This window comes from Perca fluviatilis, chromosome 14 (genome assembly GCF_010015445.1).
Source record: "Perca fluviatilis chromosome 14, GENO_Pfluv_1.0, whole genome shotgun sequence".
Taxonomy (NCBI): domain Eukaryota; kingdom Metazoa; phylum Chordata; class Actinopteri; order Perciformes; family Percidae; genus Perca; species Perca fluviatilis.
Window position 1 is genome coordinate 9,220,277 of NC_053125.1, and position 27,529 is coordinate 9,247,805.

Here is a 27,529-nt window from a genome sequence, read left to right on the forward strand (position 1 = left end):
CTGAACTGGGCTTAACTGACACAAACTCACACGCGTACAAATGAGTGGAGGTGAAAAAGCAGAAACACACACGCAAACTGTAATGAGAACAGCTGGAGAGGGTGCAGGCGGGTGCACAAGGGGGAGGAAGCAGAGAGGGGGGGAGGAAGCAGAGAGGGAGGGAGGGAGGGAGAGAGGGATGTCCTCTGCTGCTCACCTTGACTGCCAGACTCTCGCTGTGCGTTTGGGGATTTTCCAAAGGGAACCAGAGATAACCTGCCTTACCTCTACTCTGCTTTTTTTTTTTCAAACTCTCCTTGTCCACTCCTCTCTTGTCTTCATTTACTTTCTCTCTTTTTTCTCATCCCCTCTTTCTCTCAGCATCTTCTCCATCTACCCCCATCCTTCACATTACCTCCCATCTCCTTCCTACGGGCCACGTTACTGCTACATCAGAGGAGGAAGCTGTGTGTGTCTGTGTGTGTATGTGTGTTGTGTGAGTGTGACAAGGGGTGTGTGTGTCTGTGTGTGTCTGTGTGTGTGTGTGTGTGTGTGTGTGTGTGTGTGTGTGTGTGTGTGGAGGGGTCGATCAGAGTGTGAAAGAGGGAGAGAAAGAGAAAGGAAATGAAGGAGAGGAAAGGAAATAAGAGTGCTGACTCAAAGAAAAAAAGACAAGCGGTTTCTGATTCGATGGGCAGGTAAGGAAGGTCAGAGGAGAGGAGGTGGAGGCAGTGTGTGTGTGTGTGTGTGTGTGTGTGTGTGTGTGTGTTGGCAGCTCGGTCCTCTCAGGTCATACTGTAAGAAGACCTTGTTGAAAAGTTGTGTTGAGGGACCTGACTAATTGCCAGTCTGCCACCTGTCATGTGTGTGTGTGTGTGTGTGTGTGTGTGTGTGTGTGTGGGGTGGGGTGGGAGGGGGGTTTGGAATGAGGAAAAGTGGTACCTACAGTAATGATTTCTGCATAAGAAGCTGCATTAAAGCCAAACTGTCAGACATGCAGCCCAAACTTACAGTTACCCCTATATCGTGCTAATGGGAGCCACTTTTATTAATATATATATATATATATATATATATATATATATATATATATATATATATATATATATATAGAAGTGATCTTATTTAATTATAGAAATATTAACTGTTCATGTTGTGTCAATTGACTACTACAGGATGGAAGAAAGCATTTAGCTGAACTTAAAAGGTACCAAGTGCAGCTTTTGACTATCAGAAATGCAAAAGGAAAGGAAGAAGACAAAATATTCCAAAAAAAAGCATTACGAGGAAGAGAATGCATGAGCTAACATACTTGGTAGGCAGCAAGCATACACAAAATGCAATAACATATTAATCTAATCTTTAAATATAATCGTTTTGGCACACTACTATTCAAGGCTGTGCTGTGGCGCTCTCCAAGGTGCTGATCCTGCTGCAGGAAGCAAGAAACTGGCAAAAAAAAACACACAAAGCAGTGGCAAAGTGCGGCCGGCTGCGAGCTGTCATGCATGTCTGTGGAAAGCTGTGGCCGCCGCTCCGAGCTCGGCCAAACGTAAAAGTAGGGGAACAGTTCAACTTTGAGGGGCAAAGTGCGGCCAGAGAATACCTGCAGCCAATCAATAACAGAGTCCTGTGACTCTTGTGACATTTTGACTTATGTTTACAAAGAATTTCTCCCTCGCCTGAAACACATGAACACGCCTCCCAAAAACATTCGATTATCACTGCGAGCTCCACTTTGCCGCTGCTTGGTGTGTTTTTGGCATTATGGAGCTATCCAGGCTGCACTCTCTCTCTGTAGCCAGCTGGAATTTTTGGCTAAATAACTTACACGTCATGTCATTACCTTTACTTCCTAATATGTCTAATTATACAGTAGATATACTCCTTACTCTGCAGTTCCTCTCAGCTTTACAGAGCTTTTGTAGCATCTTTCAGGTCATTATTTAGGTTTTACAGCGCCCAACTGCACGTAATCTGGCCAGCACCAAAAGGCAGAGTAAGGCGAAAGACAAAGATAGCGGAGCATTTAGCAGCTGCAGAGCCACATATTTTCATCAGGAGTTGATGGAGACCAAAACAGAGCTAAAATAGAGTGAATATTGGACTTACATTCATCAGGTGGACAGAGACTGTCCTCCCCCTGAAAAACGCTCCCATAGGTTGTTTGTTCAAGCAGCAATTACAGCTCCTCTTCATGTTTATAGTGGCGGCGCTTTCTAGTGGCCGAAGTAATTATGACGGGAGCAAAGTTTTTTTTAAACTTTATGGAACAAACAAAGTTCAGCGTCAAGTGCGGAAGTGAAGTAACGCCTGACTTTAACCCAAACCACAATGTTTTTTCTAAACTTAACTAAGTAGTTGTGGTGCCTAAATAAATATATAAAAAATCATTTTCACAACGTCAAGGTAAAACCCAACCGTTATGTCCATAATTGCGACCATTACATTCTGTAGTTAAGATATGAGGATGGAAAACGTTCAGATCGACACGAACAAAACTCCAAAGAGCGTGATTTTGTTGTCTGTTTTCAGAAGTTAACTTTTTTTTTTTTACTTTTTTCCTTAGCCCTGCATGAATCCAGTGACCTACTCTTCACAATAGCTCTGCAGAAAAACCAGTGAACTAAATGTCTTGAAGAGACCATCCCCATACTGTACACACACACACACACACACACACACACACACACACACACACACACACACACACACACACACACACACACGACTTCTCTTTGCCAGTCTCCACAGAGAAAGGAACTGCTCGCTGTTATGATGATGGATGCGGCAACTCTCTTTATCACCACAGACCATCCATCCCAAATAACTGGCTTTGTAAGACATGGCAGCAAAATGGCACAGCATGAAACGTATAAAGAACTCCAGTCAGGCAAAAATGTACAATAAAAAGTGTGTGTACTGTATCCTTTTCTACCCATTTATGTTTGCTTTCCTATAAATGATCATATAAAATGTGTCTATGCATACACGTGTTTGTGCATCCCTGTCTTTGTGTGTGTATTCACCCTGTGTGTGTGTGTGTGTGTGTGTGTGTGTGTGTGTGTGTGTGTGTGTGTGTGTGTGTGTGTGTGTTTTTTATGGATGGTTAATACTGATCAGAATGCAGAACGGGGATTGCCTCCCTCAGCTCATGGGGACGGCCGTAACTCTTGTCAAACTGTTAGCAAGGCTCCTGCGTTGGCTCTGGCCATAGCTGCGGCATTTAAAAGTGGATATGAAATCCTGTCTCACTTCACTTCCGCCTCCACCTCCTCATCCTTCACGATGCCCCACATCTTGCTTCGCCAATTCCCCTGTCCTTCCTTTCTCACTTCTCCCTTCCCTTGTTCCCTCTTCCCCTCCTCTCGGAGGTTGCTCATGTGAGCAGAGGTGTTCCCTATTTAGCGGCCGGTGCCTCTCTAAAGGAGTCCCCAGTGGGGAGCTGAGAAGAGGCCACAAACAGTGCAGAGAACGGGAGGGGAGGGGAGGAAGAAAGACTGAACGACAAGCACATTAGAGGCAGGGAGAACCGGTAGATTAAGGCTACGATCTCCGCGCACACAAGTGTTTTTTAGCTCCACTAGAAGAACTAATCTCCGTTTAAACTAACACACCCAATACCACATATCTCATCAACATTCTCGTATACTGGGCATGCACACGCTGGGGTAAACAGGAGGCAGCATGTCTACTCAGCCCTTTACTGGTAGTTGCCATGGTAATGGTACTAGCTTAGTCATAGAGAACGAGACGTCGTGAGCCAACCAGGCAGGGAAACGTTGGGGTCAGTGTCGCCAAAGGTCTCCGTTTGCGGCCGTTGCGGGGTTGCAACACGACCCCGCAGATTCCAAAGTGTTTTCAAATGTCTCCGGTTTAGGGGCTCCGATACGCCAGAGCAGTGGGAATGCGAGGTGTAAACGTAGCAAAAGATATTTGTTTTTGTACCAAAACGTAGCGATGTAAATGTAGCCTAATACATGGTAGAGTAAGATAATCAGGGAAATATTTGGTTCTAGAAGTTTGGTGACGTAGGGACTACTTGCTGAAGTAGTTGGTTAACTACCGTTGCTGGGAAGCTAGTCTCGCATTGCCAAAACCTTACTTCACAGCGCTGCGGAGTAAGGTCTGGCTGCATTTCTTCAATCCAATTACAATAGTCTTGGGCGGCGCTAAGCTCCGGTGGCAGCGACAATGACTCTGCAAAATAGTCTCGGGAAGGAACTTGTTTTGGTGGAACATTTGCACCCCGATAAAACAAAAAGCCACATATGATATAAAATGAAGTTAAGTGTTCACACAATACAGTAACGTGAGCTATATAAATTAGCTGGATACGTGGTTAAACGGAATTTGCTTTCAACTGTGTGACGTTACTTCGTCCACATCAATACCCACCGATCGGTCCCAAAACGTCCCAGTTAGAGAGTAAATGCCGTAAAAATATTCTTTGTAAATCTTTACAATCATTCCCCGAAAGAACTAAGCAGCGTGCCTTGTTGAACTATCCAAATTTTATTCAAAACTTGGCATTGGGTTAAGGTTAGGGTTAGGGTGTAGCTCAAAGGCGAGGGACATCCGGCGATTATCCTGGAAAAATGCTCTCGTCGATCCAGACCACTGGTAACCTAACTGCTATAGCCAGCCGGGACATGCTAGCACTATTCAGTCACAACAGCTTCCCGGGGTTCTTTCTATTTGCTCTGCACTTACTGTGTACTACCCCCCTGACATTTTGTTCTTGGGATTGTCCATTATTTAATCCAATGAAAGGTTTTACTGAAGGACAAAAAAAAGCTGACCAGGCTAACAGGCTTGTTAACAGTTGGCTTATTAGCTCCGCTCAAAATACACATTAGTCCCATCAACTCTCGTCTCGTAACTGTCTGCGTAAACCTTTCCTCTTTTAAAGAAGCAGTTTATGCTCTCAGAGAGGACGCTTACATAACAGCGGATGGCGCAACGCTGATAATGACCTTCAATGAAACGTTAGCGTCCTCAATATTGTGCTCCCCATTTCCACAAAAGGTCAGCACCGTCAGGACGGCTCGCTGTTGGTCAACTGCAGGGATTTGTGGCTCAAAGGTCAGCACAGCTGCACTCGCCGTGAAAGATTCGGAGACTGTCCTCCCAAGAACGACAGAATCAGTGGATTCAGCAAGTGCCCCAAAGAGACATTTACTACCAAGTGACAGAGCTCTCTAGCAGGCGCAGTAATTATGATGGAAGCAAAGAAAGGAAGAAAGGGGATGTTATTATAGAGCCACAAAGTCAGCGCAGGGAGGAGGTTGGAGTCAGGCCCCCAGGGAGAGCGTTCAGCCTTGCAGACAATTTTGTCCAGTGGCCACTCGCACTGGACAGTGGAAAATCCCCCTGAATCCAAGGATTTCCCCCATAGACCACCACTGGAAAAGAGACGCCTGGAAAACTGCTGCCAGGACACCTCTAACTGCAAGGTCGGTTTACATCTGAAAAACTTCCCTTCCTTTTTTTTAAAAACTGTAACGTCACCACAACATAAAGTCTTTGGACAAACACTACTGCGCATATTCTGTGGGCCACATATCACGGAAGTAAACCCGGAAGCTTGGAAACCTTTTTTTTGGTGTATAAGCCAGGCAGAAAACTCCACTGAACTGAATAGGCGGCCATTTTGGGATCCGGTATTCAGTTAAAGTGCTCATATTATGCTTTTGGGCTTTTTCCCTTTCCTTTATTGTGTTATATATCTTGTTTGTGGACGTAAAAGGTTTAAAAAGTGAAAAAGCCCAAAATCCAGCCCAAAGGGACTTACCATCTCCAACAGAAAACACTGTTCACCAACTGCTCCAAACAGCTCTACTGTAGTCCAGCCTTTACTTCAGAGACAAATGTGGGTCACTTTGTAACACACGTTATAATGCTCGCCTAGCTGCTAGCATGGCACTCCCTCGTACTCTGCTTCTGACTGGCTAGTAGTCCTTACCTAGCTACTGTCAGGGCACGCCCTAATACTCTGCTCCTGACTGGCTAGTAGTCCTTACCTAGCTACTGTCAGGGCACGCCCTCATACTCTGCTTCTGACTGGCTAGTAGTCCTTACCTAGCTACTGTCAGGGCACGCCCTCATACTCTGCTTCTGACTGGCTAGTAGTCCTTACCTAGCTACTGTCAGGGCACGCCCTCATACTCTGCTTCTGACTGGCTAGTAGTCCTTACCTAGCTACTGAGCATGTGCGACTCCCAACAAAGATGAAACAGAAGTGAGATGTCTCACTCTGTAGCTAAAACAGAGAGCTCAACACACAGGGTGAAAAGAGTAGCTGCAGCAATGTGCAGTACAACACAAATATGGTGTTTTTTTTTTTTAATTAAACCTTGTAAACCTATTCTGGTACAACCTCTAAATACAATTATGAACCTGAAAATGAGCATAATATGAGCACTTTAACATAATACATCCATGGTCTGGGTGGATGGATAAGTCGACCCAGCAGCTAACGTTTTTTTTTTTTTTTAAAGCATTACCAAGTTCGGTTCCAAACTGTAACCCAATGTTCATTGTAACCATGTTGACACAGGTCACATCATTTTAACCCAAAATGTTCTCCTAACATTAACAAGCACTAATTTAAACCTACATTGTGATCTTTCCCTAAAGCTAAAGCTAACCAAGTCATGTCGTCGTCATTTCATTTGCAGGACAGTCATCTCCATTGGATTGAAAAAGGTCAGTCAGGGTGTGTCTTTCGTCTAACTTGATTACAGCACCGTCCTAAGAACACCGTTGAAATCCTGCGTGTTGCTTGCATGTAATGTTGGTGAAGCTCATTCCGCTGTTGAACTCATTTTAAACTCTCTCTGGACTCCCTATGCATTACATATGAAAAGTTCTTACATCTTATACATTAGAAATGTCTCCTCAGGCATCCCTACATGCCATTGATACATTTGCTGTAGCTGTGTGTTGTCTCTCCCCTGAAATTTACACGAGAAAAGAGGCAGAAAATGTTTTTTTTATTTCTGCCTCCCTTCCACGCCGCCAATGACTCTCAGTATTCGGTCGCGAGTGGCGATGCGTTTTGTTTATCCTCTGAGTGCACATCCGGCAGAGGAAAGTTTTACTTAGCCCAACTTTCCCCTGTTAACTGCGTGGAGTCTGGCCAGAGCTGGTCCTGGGTATCGGAGTCCGGCCCAATTATGTCTGCCTGCCTCTGTCAAATTGTTTATACCTGGCTGCACATGTGTGTTTGTGGAGATGTGGAGGGTGGCTAAATTGCACAGGGGAGTGGGAGTGTGTGTGTGTGTATGTGTGTGCGCACCTTTGACAACATCTCAAAAAAACCACCCCTCCCACCATCCACACATCACTCCTCCCTCCCCACTGCCGTCTCTCTACCCAGGAGGCTTTTCCAGAGCACACGGCTAATAAAGTGGGCCAGGTCCGCGGCTTGAGCTATACTATTTTTATCAGAAAGCAATTTTCAGGAGGTGCCCACAGGTAAGCCGGTCCCAGCGCCTCAGACAATAAAGCCATGATAGGGAGTCCCCCCTCCCCTCCCCTGCCATTAACCTTTGCTGAGTGCCCAAGTGCTCCAGGAGCATTACACAGCCACTGCATAGACCTGGCCCAATGTGCCTGTATTAATATCAAGACCTCCACAAACCATTCATTATGCCTGACTTCGTGAAGACACAATGGACACATGACTGATGACCACAGTTAATGATTTTTCTCTTTAGTGATGTGAGACGTGCAAGGGCGTTCGACATGACAGAACGAGAGGCAGAGGCTGGGGATTGAAAAGAATGTGCGGCGGCCAGATGAATAAAGGTACCGCAGAGGTGAAGTGAGGGAATAATGAAGAGGTGTGTGTGTGTTGTTGGGGATGTGTAGAGACAGATGGATACACACAGCCCATCTGGCCTCTTACAGCTGGACTATCCAGCTCGGCACTGAAAAAAGTTTCAGTCGGTGCATCGCCACAGAGTTACAGGCTTTAGTTATTACTGATTATTATTTTCACCCAACTGCGGGCAAAGTGAAATGTTGGTCACTCAGACTAAGATGTAGGTCACTCAGGAGGACTGGATGGAAGCTCAGTCTTTTCTCTCTCACACTGTAGCGGTCCCCCTTTTTATACAGGTCTTTAACTGGTACTGGAGTACTTTTACATTATGGATCACAAAAGATCATACTCTCTCCACCACTGACTGTTTAATTATATATATATATATATATATATATATATATATATATATATATATATATATATATATATATATATATATATATTAGTGCTGTCAAACGATTAAAATATTTAATCGCGATTAATCGCATTAATGTCATAGTTAAGTCGCAATTAATCGCACATTTTTATCTATTCTAAATGTCCCTTGATTTCTTTTTGTCCCATTATTTTTTTCTCATTTTAATGCTCTTGTCAACATGGAAAAGTGGATCGGCTTGCTTTGTGCTTTTGTCGCCTGGCTTTGACGAGGGGGGGGTGGAGAATTGGCATCAGCTGTGCGCTCGGCCATCAAGTGGTATTTCAGACTGGACGTGCTGCGATGATAGCTCAGTTCACAACGATAAAACACACAGATCACTTTGGTCTTGTCAATGGAACCATTTGGCAACTTTTTAAAAGTAAACTTTGCATTCAGAATCTTATTGGCATCCATTGCGGCGTCTCGCGCTCGCCATCCACTCAAAACGTAACGTTAGCGTACTACTCTTTGGCCGGCTCGCAAGCCCAAACAAGTGTGTGTGGTGTGCCTGTTGTTGTGTTTCCGGTCTAGCTAGATCCGGTGTGGTGTTGTAGTTTTTCTAACGTTACTAGTGGTTGCAACAGCATGTGAAAAAAACTACAGTTTGCTAGGCGAAAAAGAACATTAATCTCACGATAAAAAAAGTTTGCGCAGTTAAAATGGGTTTGCGTTAACGCCGTTAATAATGCGTTTAACTGACAGCACTAATATATATATATATATATATATATATATATATATATATATATATATATATATATATATATATATATATATACAGTGCCCTCCACAATTATTGGCACCCCTGTTTAAGATGGGTTTATGGACTTCTAAAAATTCTCCTTTTTTGTTAAACAACATAGAACTCAAATGCAAAAAAAGAGAAAAATCCAACCTTTTATTTAAGTACATTACTTTGGTGGTAAAAATAAAAAAAATGCATTTAGAAAAAGAAAACTTGAAATCATGTGTCCCACAATTATTGGCACCCCTAACAATTCAGCTGAAAAATTTAATAGATTTTTTTTTAAATATATTTTTCTGTAGTTGCTAAAGTTGGTCAGGGTATCTAGGAACTTTTAAATAGTAATTCATGACTTCCTGTTTCCCCTGGGGTATAAATTGGCGTACGCACAGAGTCCTAATTCTCTTACCCATTTGTCAACATGGCAAAGACAAGAGAACACACAATTCAAGTAAGGCAGATGTGTGTCGACCTTCATAAGTCAGGCAATGGCTACAAGAAAATAGCCACTCGCCTTAACTTGCCCGTATCTACAGTCAGAGGAATCATTAAGAAGTTTAAAACAACTGGAACAGTGACAAACAAGGCTGGAAGAGGTCCCAAGTTTATCTTGCCACAACGCACAGTGAGGAGGATGGTAAGAGAAGTAAAAAAAAGTCCTAAGCTCACTGTCACAGAATTGCATCAAAGAGTGGCATCTTGGGGTCACGAAGTCTCAAAAAAAACATCAGACGCTCTCTACATGCCAACAAGCTGTTTGGGAGGCATGCAAGGAAAAAGCCTTTTCTCACTAACACTCACAAACGTAAACGTCTGGAGTTTGCTAAGCGGCACTGGGACTTCAACTGGGATCGTGTGCTTTGGTCAGATGAGACTAAGATTGAGCTTTTTGGCAACAAACACTCTAAGTGGGTCTGGCGTAAAACAAAAGATGAGTATGCCGAAAAGCACCTTCACCACCGTGAAGTATGGTGGAGGATCTGTGATGCTTTGGGGCTGTTTCTCTTCCAAAGGCCCAGGGAACCTTGTTAGGGTGCATGGCATTATGAATGCTTTGAACTACCAGGACATTTTAAATAAAACCTGATGGCCTCTGCCAGAAAGCTGAAGATGGGTCGTCACTGGGTCTTTCAGCAGGATAATGATCCTAAACATGTGGCAAAATCTACACAAAAATGGTTCAGCAGTCACAAACTCAAGGTCCTCCCATGGCCATCTCAGTCCCCAGACCTCAACCCAATCGAAAACCTGTGGGGTGAGCTAAAGAGGAGAGTGCATGAGAGAGGACCCAGGACTCTGGATGATCTAGAAAGATTGTGTAAAGAAGAATGGTCAAAGATCCCTCTCTCTGTGTGCTCCAATCTTGTGAAATGTTATTAGAAGGAGATTAAGTGCTGTCTTGTTGGAAAAAGGGGGTTGTACAAAGTATTAACATCAGGGGTGCCAATAATTGTGGGACACATGATTTCAAGTTTTCTTTTTCTAAATGTGTGATTTATTTATTTTTTACCACCAACGTAATGTACTTAAATAAAAGGTTGGATTTTTCTCTTTTTTTGCATTTGAGTTCTATGTTGTTTAAAAAAAAAAGGAGAATTTTTAGAAGTCCATGACGCCATCTTAAACAGGGGTGCCAATAATAGTGGAGGGCACTGTATATATATATAGCTTATATTCCCATGTCTCACATTCATTGGATTTAGGCAAAAATTATAACCAGGCTGACATAAAACGATAACTCACTGACTTTGGAAACATCATGCATTCCTTGAACTTAAAAATAATCTTTTCAACAATGGATTTCTTTGAACTTTAAAAACAATTGGACTGAAAAACAAATAAAAGTAAAAAAGAATGAATGACATACATACGTAAAAAGGGGCGCACTGGATCTTCAACACAAGTGAAAACAGGAGCATCGTTGCAAAATTGGAATGCGCCACAATTATCGGCAAAAACAATCTCGATTCTCTTGTTTTCATAATCGTCAGCATAATTGAAAACAAAAGGTGAGTAATCGCCCGGCTCTACCGTCTAAGTCTCACATTTCTAAATCAGTGTGCGAGTCATATTTCTGGAGCTGTGTCGCAGAACGTTACCTCAAAAGCATGCCGCCTACGACTGTCATGCACTTGCCGCATAATGTCCTTGCAATTAGCATCTCACCTGGGACAGCTGTCACTGTTTTGGCAACGTGGCGGTTTTGCCGAGCCAGCGTTAACATGGAAGACATCACTTAGCACGACTTGATTGATATCCGAGGAGATGCTTTACCTCTGTCAAAATATGCAGGAACATGCAGTCACAGAACTATTAAAACATTCAGAAATGTTTTAGTACGTCTACACGTCTTTTCTACATTAGTGTCAGTTCATATAAGCTTAAGGAATGGATTCTGTCCTTGAACAGATACAAACAGACGTCTAGAAATGGGATTTGTCTGAACATATATTCTGTGTATGGTAGGGCTGGGTAATGAATTTTATACTTTTTAGACACCGACCGAATTGCCTCCTTAGTATCGAGAATCCAAAAAATGCCTGGTTATCCAACACCCAATGTCAACATCTAAGGAGTGAATCTCATCAGCGTCAGTGAGCCAATAAGCACGCAGCACGCTTCTACCAAGACCTCATAATGTCTGCGATTGGCTGTCTACATTACAAGTCGTAGAGGCAGGCAGGAAAAAGTCACGGAGACGAGGCTCACGTAGTAGGAGCTGAAAAATAAATATATCGATTTGTGACGTAACGTGTAATGTTGTCATTTTGTTTTTGTTTTCAGTGTGTTCCCTAGGTTTGTTGAAGACTTAGGTGCACGTATTTAGCCGGGGGTTTATGATCGGACCTCAAGAAAATCTTACGCTTAAAAATCGAAGATCTGTGTCTAAAATGTAATGTTGGCAACGCTAGCGCAGACAATAAACAACTACAATCATTAAATCTGAGAAAAGTCATTTAGTTGCATTCATTCGGCTTAGGTGGTGCCCAAAAGAGCGTTGGTGCAGTGCCTAAGACTTATAATAGTAGGGAAAACCCTGGTTTTATAAAATTGGTATCGGGGGAGGGAAAATTACCACCGTTTAGGAGCCGTTATCAAAGTCCCGGTATTGGTATCTGTATCGTTATTGAATATTTTTTAACGATACCCAGCCCTAGTGTAGGGACAGGGAATGGTGAAATAAAGAGTGGGAAGAATAAAGCGTGAGAGCAGACAGTGAGAGGACAAAGGGAGAGAGGGGAAAGGGGACAACAGAGAGGTAGCGGACAGAGCTAGGACAAAAGACAGCAGATAAGGGACACATCAAGCCGGGGAATATATATATATTCGGAATAAAAAAACGTGACAAAAAAGCAGTGATGGAAGAGAAGAAAGGAGAAGAAAAAGACAAACCACAGGAGAGGCCAACAGACACAAATGGCCGGACGGGGAGCGAGACAGACTGACAGGCGAGTAAAAGCTGTACAAGTGAGACAGGGGAAGAAAGATGAGCATGGCGGCGGTTGTTGCTCCCGGCGGAGACGTTATGTTCGCTATGAGTCTGGGCCTGTCAGCCCATCCTTCTCTTCCTTCTCTCCCTCCCAGCATCCATTGCTGGCCCTCTCTCTTTCCATCTTTGTTCCTCTCAAGACAGCGACTAAAATCAGCCCTGTTTGTTATTACTAGTGGTAAGATCCAGCCTGTCCTGTCAATCAAATTGCCCTGCCGCCCTGCCACCCCCCCCCCACCATCCTCAAGGAGTTTAAAGAGCCCTGGCCTTGAATACAGATTCTCACACACACACACGTGTTGTATGGGTACAAACAAGGAAGCATTACATTGCGTGTGATGAAAAGGTCAAAAATTGCAAAAGTCAATTTCCATCCTGCACCTTTGAATGTAAATGCAGATACACCGACGCTCTGCAGTGACTCACTCCTCTGCTCTCTGTCTCGCCTCTATGATCGTCTTGTTCCATCCTCCCGAAAAACAAGAGGCTCATGAAAAGGACAAAAGGGCATTCGCGCCATCATTTCGCTCTCGCTCCCTTTTTTTATTTACCAGCTCACGAATCCACAAAGAGATTAACCCTCTGGGCTCTGAGGGTGTTTTCACACAGACGCATGAGTACCGTGACTTTTTTTGGATTCAGTACAAGTATAATGTTATAACATGATTGTACTTATTTTTTTCGTGAAAACACATTGCCCATTACCTTACCCATTGTAACGAACCATTTTGGTCACTTGAGGCGATTGTGTGAAGTTATAGCGCGTGCTATTGTCGGAAGTCTTAGAGCGTTTTCAAACCTCTTGTTCGTTTGCTCTGGTACCAGTCAGTGGAGGAGTTTGTAAACTTGGAGTGGTTTCCCCTTGCTTGGGTCTTGTTTCACACCTGGACAAATCCAAGCGTACCAAAATGCATCATTAAAAAAAACCACGCAAGATGTTTCTGTGGCGGGAGCAAGATCGTAAATACAGGAAGAAGGTCCCGTGTTCTGGACTAGTGTATATTTCTTGCATCTCCGTGGTCAAACCAGCTCATTTCATTTAAATAATCAGACCTAGTCACCGAGACATCGCTCTGCGGGCGCCGGTGTCTGTCTCCAACTTTAGCGGCAGCTGGTTCGACCACGGAGATGCGAGCGACGGCGAGCTTGACCGCACTCTATTTCTGGGAGAGAAACGCTGAAAGCTGCTACAGTTTGCATGATCTGCCATATCGCAGATTGCCAAGCACACCTGACCACAGGAGACTTGACTTGAGTAGTATACATAGTTGGTGCGGTTCGAGGTCTGATCACATTCTCACCACAAACGAACCGCTCCAGAATTTGAGTGAAATCGTACCGAGACCCCCTCGTCAAGTAGGTCTCGGTACGCTAGTGTGGTCCGCTTTTGGTGCGCACCCGAGTGCGATTGCCTCATTCCAACCCGTTCTCACTCCCAACTCGTAAAATACTGCCGCTTGTTCAGTGGCTCTTAGCTTTAGATACCGACGCTAAAAGCAGCCTTTAGCGTCTGTATGGAACAGACCGGGCACAGCAACAGCCTGACCTCGGCGCTGTTCGATGACGTAGTGTTAAGAGCGACAACTGTAGCGAGTAGTATGAAAGGCCAATGGCGCATACGGAGGTTGGTTGGGGTGGTGGATGGGTCAAACAACACAGGACTTTCACCCAAGAGACCCGTTCTTGTCCCGCATGTCGCCGAAACGTACATTTTATAACCCCACCCACCATCTTTTCCTAAAACTATCTGTTCCCTGTTTCTTTTGCCGCATGTTAGTTCAACGTGCGTCGCGACCCAGAGCGTCAAAAAGTGACGCCAAGAGTCCCGACCCAGCGCGTCTAAATATGACGCTTAAGGAGACTTTTTGCGTCAATGCCACACGCCAAAGACACCGGACCAAGCGTCGCTTTTTGACGCGATGGGAGCGACAACGTGTTGCGCGTTCACAGCCGCCCAAACGAACCACACCGAGGGGGGGGAAACCGAACACTAGTGCGATTCAACCGAACTACTGTATGTGAGGCAGGTGTGGAAGCCCCCTTAGGTAAGTAACGAGCACAAACACGTTCATCTGCCCCATTCTTTTATACAACTAGTTCGCAATAAAAAAAAAAATTGGTGTGCGTTTGTGGTTCTTTCTCCATCTCTCCTGAGTGCTAAAAGAAGCTTGGGTAATGTTCCTTAAGGCTAATAAACAGGAATGTTTGGCTGCCTACTTCTTTACTGAGGAAGGTGAATCCATACCCAAGAGAGAGAGAGAAAGTTGATCCCTCTTATGTGAAGAAATCCCTGTTTACTTTCCCCCTTTTGTCCTGGCAGGAGCTGCTTTCACTGCCGCTGAGTTAAATGTGTCTGGAGCTGGAGGTGTGGAGTGTGTTGTCTGGTTGAATGTAGCCAAAGAGGAAAGGGGGGGTGGGGGGAACTTGTGTGTGATCTATAATTCATGTTGTGTGTCTGCAGGGGAAACACCACTGCAAACGAAAGCAATCAAACTTGATGTACGTAGAGTTGATCGTGAACGTGTATTAAGGTCTAACTGGAATTTGAATTCTGCTCCTGTGTACGTGTATAATGAGACAGCAGCATATTTGTGAGAAGGAAACAGTCTTTGGACATATTTACGGAACTGCCTCTAAGCGTCATGCCTCTGGATGGGATTTGTTTTTTTCTCATGGCAGGAGTTGACTTGCCTCTGCCAGAATACGAGCCTTCAACTTCTTTGTGTCTTCCTTTGATGTTAAAGCGTACAAACGGTACGCCGCACCCCCCCCACATAGCTATCGACTATTTAAGCCATCTGTCCCTTACATCATTTAGCATTTGGTAGGCCCCATATGACGTTACGTTTTATTCCACTCACAAAGTGGAAGCTAGTCGCACCAGCTCGCTAACGGTAGCACTGATTCCCACAAGACATTACTTCTCTTAGCAGCCCTTAAAACTACATTTCTACTAATGGACCCTGGTTCCAAACCTTGGCTTTGTCTTTGCCAGTGTTGGGGAAGTTACTTTTGAAAAGTAGTGTTTGCTCATTACTTCTTTAAAAAGTAATCCGTTACTTTACTTATTTACTCCCTATGGAAAGTAACTTTTTACTTTTAAAAGCAGGTGTCTCTGGAAGAGACTGAAGTTAATTATAAAAAAAACTATCTTTGCCCATAAAGCCAATCTCTGGTTTATCAGTAAAGTGTCTGTACTACACTGTAGACTGGATTCTGTACTCACCGAGTGACGAGTCCAGCGCGTCACTCGGCAGGTCATCGGCGTTATGCGGCGTTGGTGTATACTATGTAATGTCTGGAGCGGTCGCGCAGCCACGACGGTCCGTGCATTGTCGTAGACACATGCAGCCTTATTTTCTGCAAATCCTTGCGCGTCCGTGCGACTGACACACAAGTCCACAGCGGTCCGCTGCGTGTATGTATGAGGCCGTCTCCACCGCGTCCACCTGTGAGGTTGTCAGCTTAAAAATCGCTCTCAAAAGTTAGCTTTGTTCTCGCTTGCCGTGATTGCTGTGCTACCGAGCCTCTGTCACGTCCTGTGTGGAGCTTGTGAGCGCAGCGTCGCTGTCCAATCTGTCCCTGGGAAAAGTAACGCTGCACCGAATTGAAAAAGGAACCACGTCTCATTACCACATTTTCAGTAGTAGTGCATTACACGACTTTTTACTTGCGTTCATTTGTAACGCGTTACACCCAACGCTGGTCATTGCACAAGAAACTAGAAGATCCAGGACTGCTCATCTCGTCCAGTAGATTAAACAAGGAATGGAAATAAATAAACACTGCTGTGCTGTGTTTCAGGCTGGTTAAATGAGATTAGGTGATTAGATAAAATGTCGGGGATCCTCATGGGGAAAATGAGTTGTGGCAGCGGAGGAGTAGAGAGCATGAATAAGAAAAGAACAAACAGAAACTACTGAAGATAATAATAAAAAAAAAACTAAAAAAACAACAGAGAGCTTAGAACTGGAATGATGCAACCGATAAATCAAGATAAATTATGCTTAAGAAGGGCCGAGCTGGAAAACTACTTTCCTCTGAGCCATTACTGGCAAATGTACAGCTGGGAGAGGCTACTTCATTTTACAAATCCTTTAAACAAGTGTTGTAATTATCTGCTTGTGTGTGTGTGTGTGTGTGTGTGTGTGTGTGTGTGTGTGTGTGTGTGTGTGTGTGTGTGTGTGTGTGTGTGTGTGTGTGTGTGTGTGTGTGTGTGCGTGCGTGGGGTTGCAGCAGGGAACACATCTGCCACAGAAGTCCATGAAAGATTAATGCTGAGTAGCCACTGGAACACTGCCGCAGCCGGAGCGAGCCTTTGTTATTGCTACAAAAAGGTAAGAGGGGAACACCTCCAACTCGGTTACATGTTTTTTTTTAGTTTTTTTAGTTTTCTGTTGCTGGGGAATACTCCTCGATTTGAGCCTAACAAGCAAATCATCACGTTGTAACTGTCACCTGGAAAATACTTGTATACTACTGCTTTGCAACATAATGCTGCCTGTATTACGTTTTTCAATCCGCATAATTAGCTAACCATTATAGATGAAGCTATTTGGCATAGCAAGTGCTTACTAGTAGTATTTGCAAATCATTCCCTTAGCAGCTGAAACATTAATTCACTTTTTTTTTATATATGTTATGTTAAGGCACTCACAGTTAAGGTGAGGGAAAGATCATTGTCTAGGTTACTATGGGCCTTATTTTAACCATCCAGGGTGCGTTTAGGGTGTGTATGAATCCACTTTTGCTAGTTTGACAGTGGAAAAAAAGGGTCCGCGCGCCGGGCGCATGGCTCAAAAGGGTTGTACTTAGTCTCTTCATTAATTCATAGGTGTGTTTTGGGCGTAACATGCAATAAACCAATCAGAGGGTCATCTCCCATTCCCTTTAAAAGCCAGGCGCGTTTGGACCTTGGCGCATCGCTGTTATGATGGCGGATTGGCTAAGCAGGATGGAGAGATTTTCAGGAGAAGAAATGGCTCTGCTCGTGCGTGAAGTGAAAGCGCGCGAGCAGATCATATCATAATACTATTTGACATTGTAATATTTTTTTTAGTTTGAATCTTTTGCATGTTTGTGTGCTGCTGCGCGTCCCTGTGTGTAGCAAGCATAGTGTTCGCTCGAGTAGATAAATGTCCCACCCTGGAAAAACATAATCCCGGCAGCAAGTTATGATTTCGCTCAAAACGTATTTGGCAATAACATTAGCAGTATATAAACAATTTGCATGAGACAGGTTGTAACCTGAATTATCTTAAAGGTCCCATGACATGGTGCTCTTTGGATGCTTTTATATAGACCTTAGTGGTCCCCTAATACTGTATCTGAAGTCTCTTTTATATAGACCTTAGTGGTCCCCTAATACTGTATCTGAAGTCTCTTTTATATAGACCTTAGTGGTCCCCTAATACTGTATCTGAAGTCTCTTTTATATAGACCTTAGTGGTCCCCTAATACTGTATCTGAAGTCTCTTTTATATAGACCTTAGTGGTCTCCTAATACTGTATCTGAAGTCTCTTTTATATAGACCTTAGTGGTCCCCTAATACTGTATCTGAAGTCTCTTTTATATAGACCTTAGTGGTCTCCTAATACTGTATCTGAAGTCTCTTTTATATAGACCTTAGTGGTCCCATAATACTGTATTTGAAGTCTCTTTCCCGAAATTCAGCCTTGGTGCAGAATTACAGCCACTAGAGCCAGTCCCACAATGAGCTTTCCTTAGTATGTGCCATTTTTATGTCTCTATTGAGGAGGAGAGAGGGGGGGGCAAGGTGGAGGGTGGGGGTGTGGAGTAGTTGCAGATGACAGAAAAAGGAATTGAGTGTTGCGTAGGGATGATATCCGGCAGTTCCACGCGGCATCGCTACGGCGATCGGCTGAGAATCCCGCCTACACTGACCTATACCTTTACCGTTCACAATGGGAAACCACACAAGAACTGGTACCACAAAAAAAGTTGGGTAACACTTTACTTGAAGGTATCTACATAAGAGTGGCACGACACGGTCATGACACATGAACTCTAACCCTAACTTGTCATGACAACAACCGAATGACACTTACTAAAAGAAGCGTTATAACGTTCAACGTTCATGACTTGCTTATAATGTTTATGTCACGTTCATGACAGTGTCATGTCCCTCTTATGTAGATCCCTTCAAGTAAAGTGTAACCAAAATGTGTTGAGTCGAACAAAGCCGTACCATGCAATGGAAACACGGCATTAGTCCGTCTGTCGTTTGGTGGCGGGCAGGAGATCATTTTTGTATCATTCTCATTTTACTGAAGTATATTAAAAAACATTTAATGATTATAGTGTGATTTTTTGCGAGGATCTGTACCAAACAAAGATTTTTCTCTTCAGTCTGTAGGATAGGATCTGTAGGACGGGACGTCTCAGCAGCGCCAAAATACTTCATTCAGACTGGTTTGACACACATTTTGCCTTTAACAAATACTGCGCCTCCCGTGTGATATGGATATTGCACTAGTCCATATTGCGATTTCGATAAAAGCGCGATTAATTGTGCAGCCCTAATTCAAAATAATAATAAAAAATGAGTTGAACTGCAGAAAAGGGTGATCATTTTCTGTACCTTTGTCAATACAAGAGACCTTTTTGCACAAACGCATTATTTGATCTGTTGTTATGCAAATATTAATTACAGTATAGCAGCTTTAAAAGGAACAGCAATATCCTTTAACATTATAATTCATGTCAATAAGTTTGGCCAACTCCTATGTTGTCCCATTTGCTACTCCGTTTCTTCACAGTCCCACAGTGCAGTTTCCTCTACAGAAAGCAACAGGAAATCGATACGCCCGACCTTAAATCGCACCAAATTTCCACATGTTCAAAATAAGATTTAATATTGAGATTATTTCGTTGACTGCTTGCTAAAAATCCCCTCACCCTTCAGGGGATGACGCAGGGGCCGTGTTCCCAGCACATGCTAACGGTTGCGTAACAGGGTGTTAAGGCTCTGCACTGCCTCTCTCTGGACCCTGAGGGCAGCGAGAGCGAATACATGGCTCCAACCTCTATTTCTGTTCTCTGTCTTCTTCTCTTTTTCTCCCTCGCTCACATTTGCACAGAACAATAGCAGAGCAGGTAGTTTAAGGTGAGAGGGGTGGGAAAAAGTTCTCCTTTGTCCTCCCTCCTTTCTCATCTCAGAGGGATTTTCTCGAACATTTCTCTCTCTCTCTCTCTCTCTCTCTGGTTATTTCCCTTAGTGAAAATAGGTCACCTTTCTTCTGTCAGGAGAATGCCTGGGTAAGTATAACCTCTATATTCTGTGTGTGTGTGTGTGTGTGTGTGTGTGTGTGTGTGTGTGTGTGTGTGTGTGTGTGTGTGTGGCGCAAGGTTTTTACTGTCGGGGTTCTGAGCCCTGGAAAAGTCATGTACAAGGACCATTTTCTGGGGCTCATTAGGTGAAAAGTGTGTGTGTGTGTGTGTGTGTGTGTGTGTGTGGGTGGGGGTTACAGTACAGTAGGGGTAGAGCTAGGTTAAAATATGGATTGGGGCTACTTCTGACATTTCAGCAAGTTCAAACAACGCTCCTGACGATTTTTCATGATAAAAGACAAAGGAAATCCTGAAACTTTAAAATAATTTTGCCTCCAAGGGCATAGTCTATATCTACGACGTTTCCTTTCCAGGATTGTTCCGCTGCTGCCGGAAATTCCTTCCGCTATCTTTGTGTTGGCGTTCTAACCTCCGGTGGATTTCTGAGGACTCTGGTTAACTGCTCCTCAGATCTCTGCAGGGTAAATCCAGACAGCTAGCTAGACTATCTGTCAAATCTGAGCTTTCTGTTGCACGACTAAAACAACCTTTGAACGTACACGTTCCACCAAAACAAGTTCCTTCCCGAGGCTATTTTGCAGAGACGCCGTTGCTCCGTCCGGCGCTTAGCGACGCCCAAGACGATTGTGATTGGTTTATAGAAATGCCAATAAACCAGAGCCCATCCCGGAATGCTGTGTGGACTAGCCAGACCCTCCTGCGCAGCGCTGTGGAGGAAGGTCTGGCAAAGTGGGACTACCAAGAGCATAAACACGACTGTGGTATTACATCATCTATCGAGGCAACCACCGTTCCCTAAAGCCTCCCAAGAAAATTAAATTTGACATTTCAAATGCTCTTAAGTAAACTCAGAAATTGTTGGATTTTAAAAGGTAGTAGATTAATGCTATGTGTAAGAATGCATAATAAATATCCATTATTACTTCAGATTAATATGGAGCATTAGTTTGCTAGTTGGCTAACCAAAAAGCTAGCTTGGTCCCTATGCAGTTGGCAAGCTAATCCAGGGAGCTAATTTCTGGGTTTACTTCAGTTTTGACTCAGAGACAAACCTTTTATAATATAATAATGATCAAATTTCAGATATTTTCGGAAAGCTTTAGCAACTTTCCCTGATACTGTATGTCGTTTTGCCAGGGTGTCCAGGATCTCTACAACAAGTGAAAAGTTAGCATGACCAAAGATTCTCTATTACTAAAGATCACTAAAATGCCAATGGTATGACACGGTACACACTTCCGGTCTCCTAAATGGGCGTGGCCTCATTTGAAAAAGTAATGAACGATGGATGAAAAGTGATACATGTATAATTTATTAGCATTTTCTTCTGCTAACAGATATTTACACAGCTAAAAAGTCCTGAGACAGAAACAGGTCTCAAACTAAGTTGATTTCTCCTGATTTGTCCTCCCTGAAAAATGCCATTTTAGTGTCAGAATGTTCTGGAGATATGTGGCTTGTGAACAATGGCTCCAATATTTACTGTGGCGACTAGGGGGGCGAAAGAATCGGTCATAATCTGTGTTCACGTTCACTTCTCCCATTGGAATCAATGCGCTCAGAACCTGCCGCTAGTCTCCTAAAGAGGCGTGGCTGTGGCGGAGCCCACGTGACACAGAAACAGGAAACTACTATGAGTTGGGGCGTCTCGCTTCTAAACCGTCTCTGGCACGACCCATGGTCAGATTGACCACAATTATAAGACCCTGGTTAAAAAAATGGTGACATTTCCCAAGTCCCAAGTAATCACAAGTAGAGAATTTGAAACCGAGGCTCATGGCTGTACAATCACGCAGCAACAAAACTTAAAGAGCCAACAAGAACTCAGTTCAAGCCAGATTTGCCAACTACTTTAAGTCACGTTACGTGATTTCTGGACCAAGAAGGGCTTTGGACTTTCAAGACTTCTGTTACGTCTCACTGCAATTTGTGGTTGGCAGAGTGGGAAGCTGCTAGAATTAAGGACAGACATTCAGTTTCAACTGAAAGATGTTCTAATACCGTATATGCAGGCAGGGCTGATATTGCATTGTTCCACCTGATGGAAACCATGCATCTGCTCTCCCTGTCTCTGGCAGTATAGTATGCATGCAGGCAGCGTTAGATGGACTTTGAAGTGAGCGCACCGAAGCACTTCAAACAAGATCTCACACACTTTGCCTGTGTGCCAAGAGGAGAAAGGCAGAAATAAAAGAGCTTCCCCGCACCCTGATAGAGTGCACTCTGATCCACCCTCTGTCTCTCCGCCTATTCTTCCATCTGCCTCCCTTTTTCCTCTGTACATCAGTGCGAAACAACTCTCTGCAAGTACCGTGTGAGCTGTTTTACAAGTTGTAGCAGTTTTACGAGTGCTGCTGTGACCGAGAATGGGAGACTGCTAGCACAGACGCATGCAGACGTTAACCACAGTTTCCCTACCTTAGCCTGTAACTGGGTGAGTAAAAGGGAACCCGGTCGGAGTGAAAACACTTTGTCTCAGCATTGTGTCATGTCATGGTGTGTGTGTGTGTGTATTGGCATTTTTAACAGTGCACAGTGCAAAACTGGTATCTGCAAAGCTTCTGGAGTAACATATAATTAATATGCATATGGTTAATTATCATAACATGGTGAACATATATTGTGAATATAGACTGGGGGACCTGGTTTGTATTGGGTGTGCTTGGCAGTTACTACTTTGTGTATATCCAAAATTAAGCTTTGGCAAAGCAGATGAGACACAAATGTTAACATTTTCATATATCTGATTTGAGCACGAGCCCAGCGGTATCCCACACACGGAGTAACTTTATCATCCCTTTTTTGTAAATCATACAGTGTGTGCTAAGTTACAGTACATGCATTACATACATTCAGCTCTAATATGACAATAAATGATAAATATACAGGCCTATTGTGTTCTTCCGTTACTTTTAAAGGCAACAACAAGTAGTGTGCTAGAGGCTAGCGCACACATCCATCTACTGTAAGTAACGCTGCCACACAGACTGACTTTAAAAGCTTTCATGTAACCCGACATATATTTCTCTATTACTTCCATTTCAACAAACTCTACAAACAACATTTAGAATGCATGCATTGCTGTCACACACTGTCTTGTACACAAGCAAATCCAAAGCTGGCAGTGGGCCGGTGTAATATCTAGAGCTGCAACTAACGATCGTTTTCATAGTCGATTAATCGGCCTATTGTTGTCACAATTAATCGATTAGTTGTTGTGGTCTATAAAATGTCAGAAAACGGTGAAAAAAATGTCGATCCGTGTTTCCCAAAAGCCTAAGATAACGTCCTCAAATGTCTTGTTTTGTCCACAACTCAAAGATATTCAGTGTACTGTCACAGAGGAGTGAAGAAACCAGAAAATATTCACATTGAAGAAGCGGGAATCAGATACATTTTCTTAAACTTTTTGCCAATTGCACATACTATATATTTGTTGCACATTCTGCACTCAATCTATTCAGCCACTTTTTTTCCTCCATATGTTAAACAGCTAACTTGTATATATTTGTTGCTGTATTTACTGTTCATTTCATAATAATGTCCCCAATATGTTTGTTTGTTTATGTATGCACCAACCACCAAGGCAAATTCCTTGTAAGTATTTACTTGGCATAGAGCTGGGCGATATGGAGGACGTCAAATATCACAATATTCTTGACTAAATACATCAATGTCGATATTGCGGCGATATTGTAGGGTTGACTATTGGTGCTTTCATAAAATGTTTACACAATGAAAGTTTTGATAAATAATCACCAATAATGTGGCTATAATGACTAAGTGGGTAAAGGCAAATCATAGAACTGCTAGAAGAGTCTGGTATGTTCAGAAAATGACATTACTCAGGGTTTCTGCAGGTTTCACCAAGTCAAATGTAAGACTTTTAAAGACCTTTTTAAGACCTTTTTAAGACCATTATGAATGAAATATAAGCAGTCCCTCCAGGATTTCACGATGTCGCGATTGCAACAATTCACGAGTATTCAACCAATCGGAGTGAATTTGGTGCGACTCTCAATTTTGACCAATCACCGCAACTTTTCCGCAAATTTGACCAATAACCGGAGTTTCCCGCAACTTTTCTGATATGAAGACGAGACATGTGTGACTCGAACATCTGACATTTACCAACAAAGCGTACAGCAAAAGACATTTCAGACCGCCCTGCCAACCTGCATACATTTTAACATCAAAGTACGCTGTAACGATTTCTCTAAAGTCGCTGAAAGCTGCTGCTGTTTCAATCTGTCGGCTCTCTGCAGCGGTCGGGGCCCGCTGAATTTTACTCTCCCCAAAACAAGTTTCCTTTTTATTTTTAAAGAACTATAAAAAAAAAAAAAAAAGAATCGCACTAGGATATATTGCCTAGCCCTAACTTGGCAATAAACATTCTTTTTTTTTTATTCAGACTCAAACCGTCTTCTTTTATAGATCCTTTGTAGCAGTAAAATTTCAAATTCGCAAGCACAATTTACTCCCTATCTACAAACCCCTTGGCGATTGCTTTAATAGTTGGCAACTAATGAAATAATCTTTGCAGCTCTAGAAATCGCATGATGATTGGAGTCTTTAAAGGCTTACAGTGGTACTGTACTGTATGTGCTGACCGTACCGAAGTGTAGAGGTAGCCCTCGCTGTTCATGGCAACGTAGAGCCCCGTCTTGGTGCTCTGGATGGCCACTATCCTGAGCCCCACAGGAATCAAGTTGAACTGCACTGGAAGAAAAAAAAACAGAGGGAGGAGTGGTGTTAGAGCAATTATTCTCTTTCTTAACAGTGCTCACGGTGCTTCCTCGCAGCATAAGAAGACAATTGCTTTCCAGCAGTCTGATATGTCATCCTCCCTGTTGTACAGTAGATCAGTCGGAGGTGGGAATGGGAAGTGTGTTTAAAAAAAACAAAACAAAGAGAGGGAGAGGCAGGGAAGGATTAGGAGAGGGAGATTTAGGGGGAATAAAGTCTGGTAGCTGGTACACCGGTGGGTGGGGTGGGGGGATGACTGCACGGAGAATCCCCCTGCTGGAGAGAGAAAGATAGAGAGAGCGTAGCTTAGCGGAGAGCTTTAGGAATACATAAGACGGCGACATCGCCCGAGCTTGCTTTGAATTCATTTCCTCTGTCCCGACACAGTAAACAGCGCTTTGGAATGCAGTTAGCTGAATACCCCTCCTGTGGAACCTTGGATTTCTTATGTGCATAACTCTCCATATAAACTAACTTCAACTGAGCCACTGGAGCGAGGGACACGGACACACACACACACACACACACACACACACACACACACACACACACACACACACACACACACACACACACACACACACACAGATGTTTCACTGTCTTTGTGGGGACCCGTCATTGGCATAATGCATTCCCTAGCCCCTTACCCTAACCATCACCACTAAATGTCTAACCTTAACCCTTACCCTCACCCTAACCATAACCTAATTATATCCCTAATCCTACAACCAAGTCTTAACCCTCAAACAGCCCTTTGAAGTTGTGGGGTCCAGCATTTTGGCCCCACAAAGCTGTCCGGACCCCACAAGTACACTGTATTCCCGGTTTGTGTACCCCACGAATATAGTTAAACAAGAACACACACACACACACACACACACACACACACACGGTGTGTTTGAATCTGTTGTCAGAAGTGGGCTTGCCTGAATGTAATTTGTTAGGCGCTTGTCTGTCCAAGTCCAAATCCATGTCTGTAAGGGCTGCACCATATGAGAAAATGTTGAATTTTATACATGTGTGTGTGTATGTATATATATACACACATACATACATACATACATATATATATATATATATATATATATACATACATACATACATACATATATATATATACACACATACATACATACATATACACACACACACATATATACACACACACATATATATATATATATAAAAATATATAAATATATAAATATATATAAATATATATATAAAAATATTCTTTTATTGAACAAATTGACTATTGAATTGAATATAAAAGGCAACACAAAAAAAAAATTAGTTGCATATCAAAGTGCAATTTTCTACTGATATTTTCTTTCAACCAACACAAATATATCCATTTTGTCTATCGCGATATGTCCCAGCCTTTCGCGATGTGTATATTGCACCAGTTGATATTGCGATGGTGATAAGAAATATTGTCCAGACCTGTGTGTGTGTTTGTGTGTGTGCGTGTGTGTGTTTGCACGTGTGTGTTTATCCCTCTCAGACCATCTCGAGTGCGTGCCATCTAACAGTGCCTTTATAAGATGTGACACGGTGAGCCGAGTGAAACTGACACAGCCTCCGCTGCCAGCTGCTCCGCGGTCACACTGTCATGATGGCCAAACGCTACCATGACGATTAAAGCCCCTGAAGCGTTTGGACTGGGACCTGGGATGAGAAAAACAACCACCGACAGACAAGCTGCACAAGTCTGAACACACAACGGCTTTAATTACATTACTTAAAAGGAATCTTTCAACATTTTGGGAAAATGGGCTTGTTTTTGCCAAGAATTAGTTCGAAAATCGATACCACTTTCAGTCTGTGGACTGGGACTAATGTGCTGTAACGACATAGGTCTTGTGACTTCCTGGAATCTTGTCCAGAGTCCAGGAAGTCACTGCGGCTGCCCGGTGGTCGCTGAGAAACAGTTATAGAACGCAACTCCCAGTAAAACAACCACGTTGTCATTTTTACGTTTGTCTTAGTGTATGGGACAGATCTTTTTCCTTGGCCACTGAGACCGCAACAACGGGTTCAGAAGTGTTTTCAAATGTCTCCGGTGTAGGGGCTCTGAAACGCCAGAGCCGTGTGAATGCGAGGTGCAACCCTAACCCTAGTTGAACGGCGGAAAAAAGGGTCCGTGCGCCGGGCGCATGGTTCAAAAGGGTTGTACTGAGTGTCTTCATTAATTCATAGGGGTGTTTTAGGCGTAACATGCAATAAACCAATCAGAGATCATCTCCCATTCCCTTTAAAAGCCAGGCGCGTTTGGACCTTGGCGCATTGCTGTTATGATAGCAGATTTGCACCGTAATATTTTTTATTCATAATCTTTTGCATGTTTGTGTGCTGCTGCGCTTCCCTGTGTGAGTGTGTAATAAGCATAGTGTGCGCGCGCTAAGCCTAGGCGCATTTTACTAATGCGCTGTTAAAATAACAATGAAATGCTGCGCTATTGACTTTAGACCAGGTTTTAGTTGGTCAATGGCGCGATCACTTCCTGCTGCCTCAAGATAGCAATACACCAAGAATTCACCTGAACACACCTCCCTGTAAGACCAGCACGCCCATGGGCCCAAAGATGGATGCAGGTGCATTTGCTATTTAAACGACGTGGCCACTGGACGGGAAACTGACAACTGCATCGGTGTTAAACTAGCAAAGACACTTGCGTTGGGCTTTGCGCCGCGCCTGGTGCAAGATAGGGCCCTCAGAGTTCACAGTGCTGAACTTCTAGCGGTAACCGCCGGACGGCAGGAACTGCAAGAAAGCGTTTGCATGTAGGCGGTTTCATGTAGGTGGTTTCATGTAGGTGGTTTCATGTAGGTGGTTTCATGTAGGTGGTTTCATGTAGGTGGTTTCATGTAGGTGGTTTCATGTAGGTGGTTTCATGTAGGTGGTTTCCGCGTGGCGATGTCAAACCAGCTTATTTCCTTAAAAGACATGCAATCAAGGGTTATTTCCCAAAATGTTTAAACTATTCCTTAAATGTCCTTTAAGTATTT

At 43.4% G+C, this 27,529-nt stretch overlaps 1 protein-coding gene across 2 annotated transcripts in view; it reads right to left on the reverse strand.

Annotated features, from left to right (window-relative positions):
- Nucleotides 1–27,529, reverse strand: part of fgf11a (fibroblast growth factor 11a) — a 148,545-nt gene that overhangs the window by 15,053 nt on the left and 105,963 nt on the right. For both annotated transcript variants that reach the window (XM_039822932.1, XM_039822930.1), the window contains one exon: nucleotides 24,391–24,494. In XM_039822932.1, coding sequence (XP_039678866.1) covers nucleotides 24,391–24,494 — 104 coding nt within the window. The remainder of the gene's footprint in view (nucleotides 1–24,390; nucleotides 24,495–27,529) is intronic.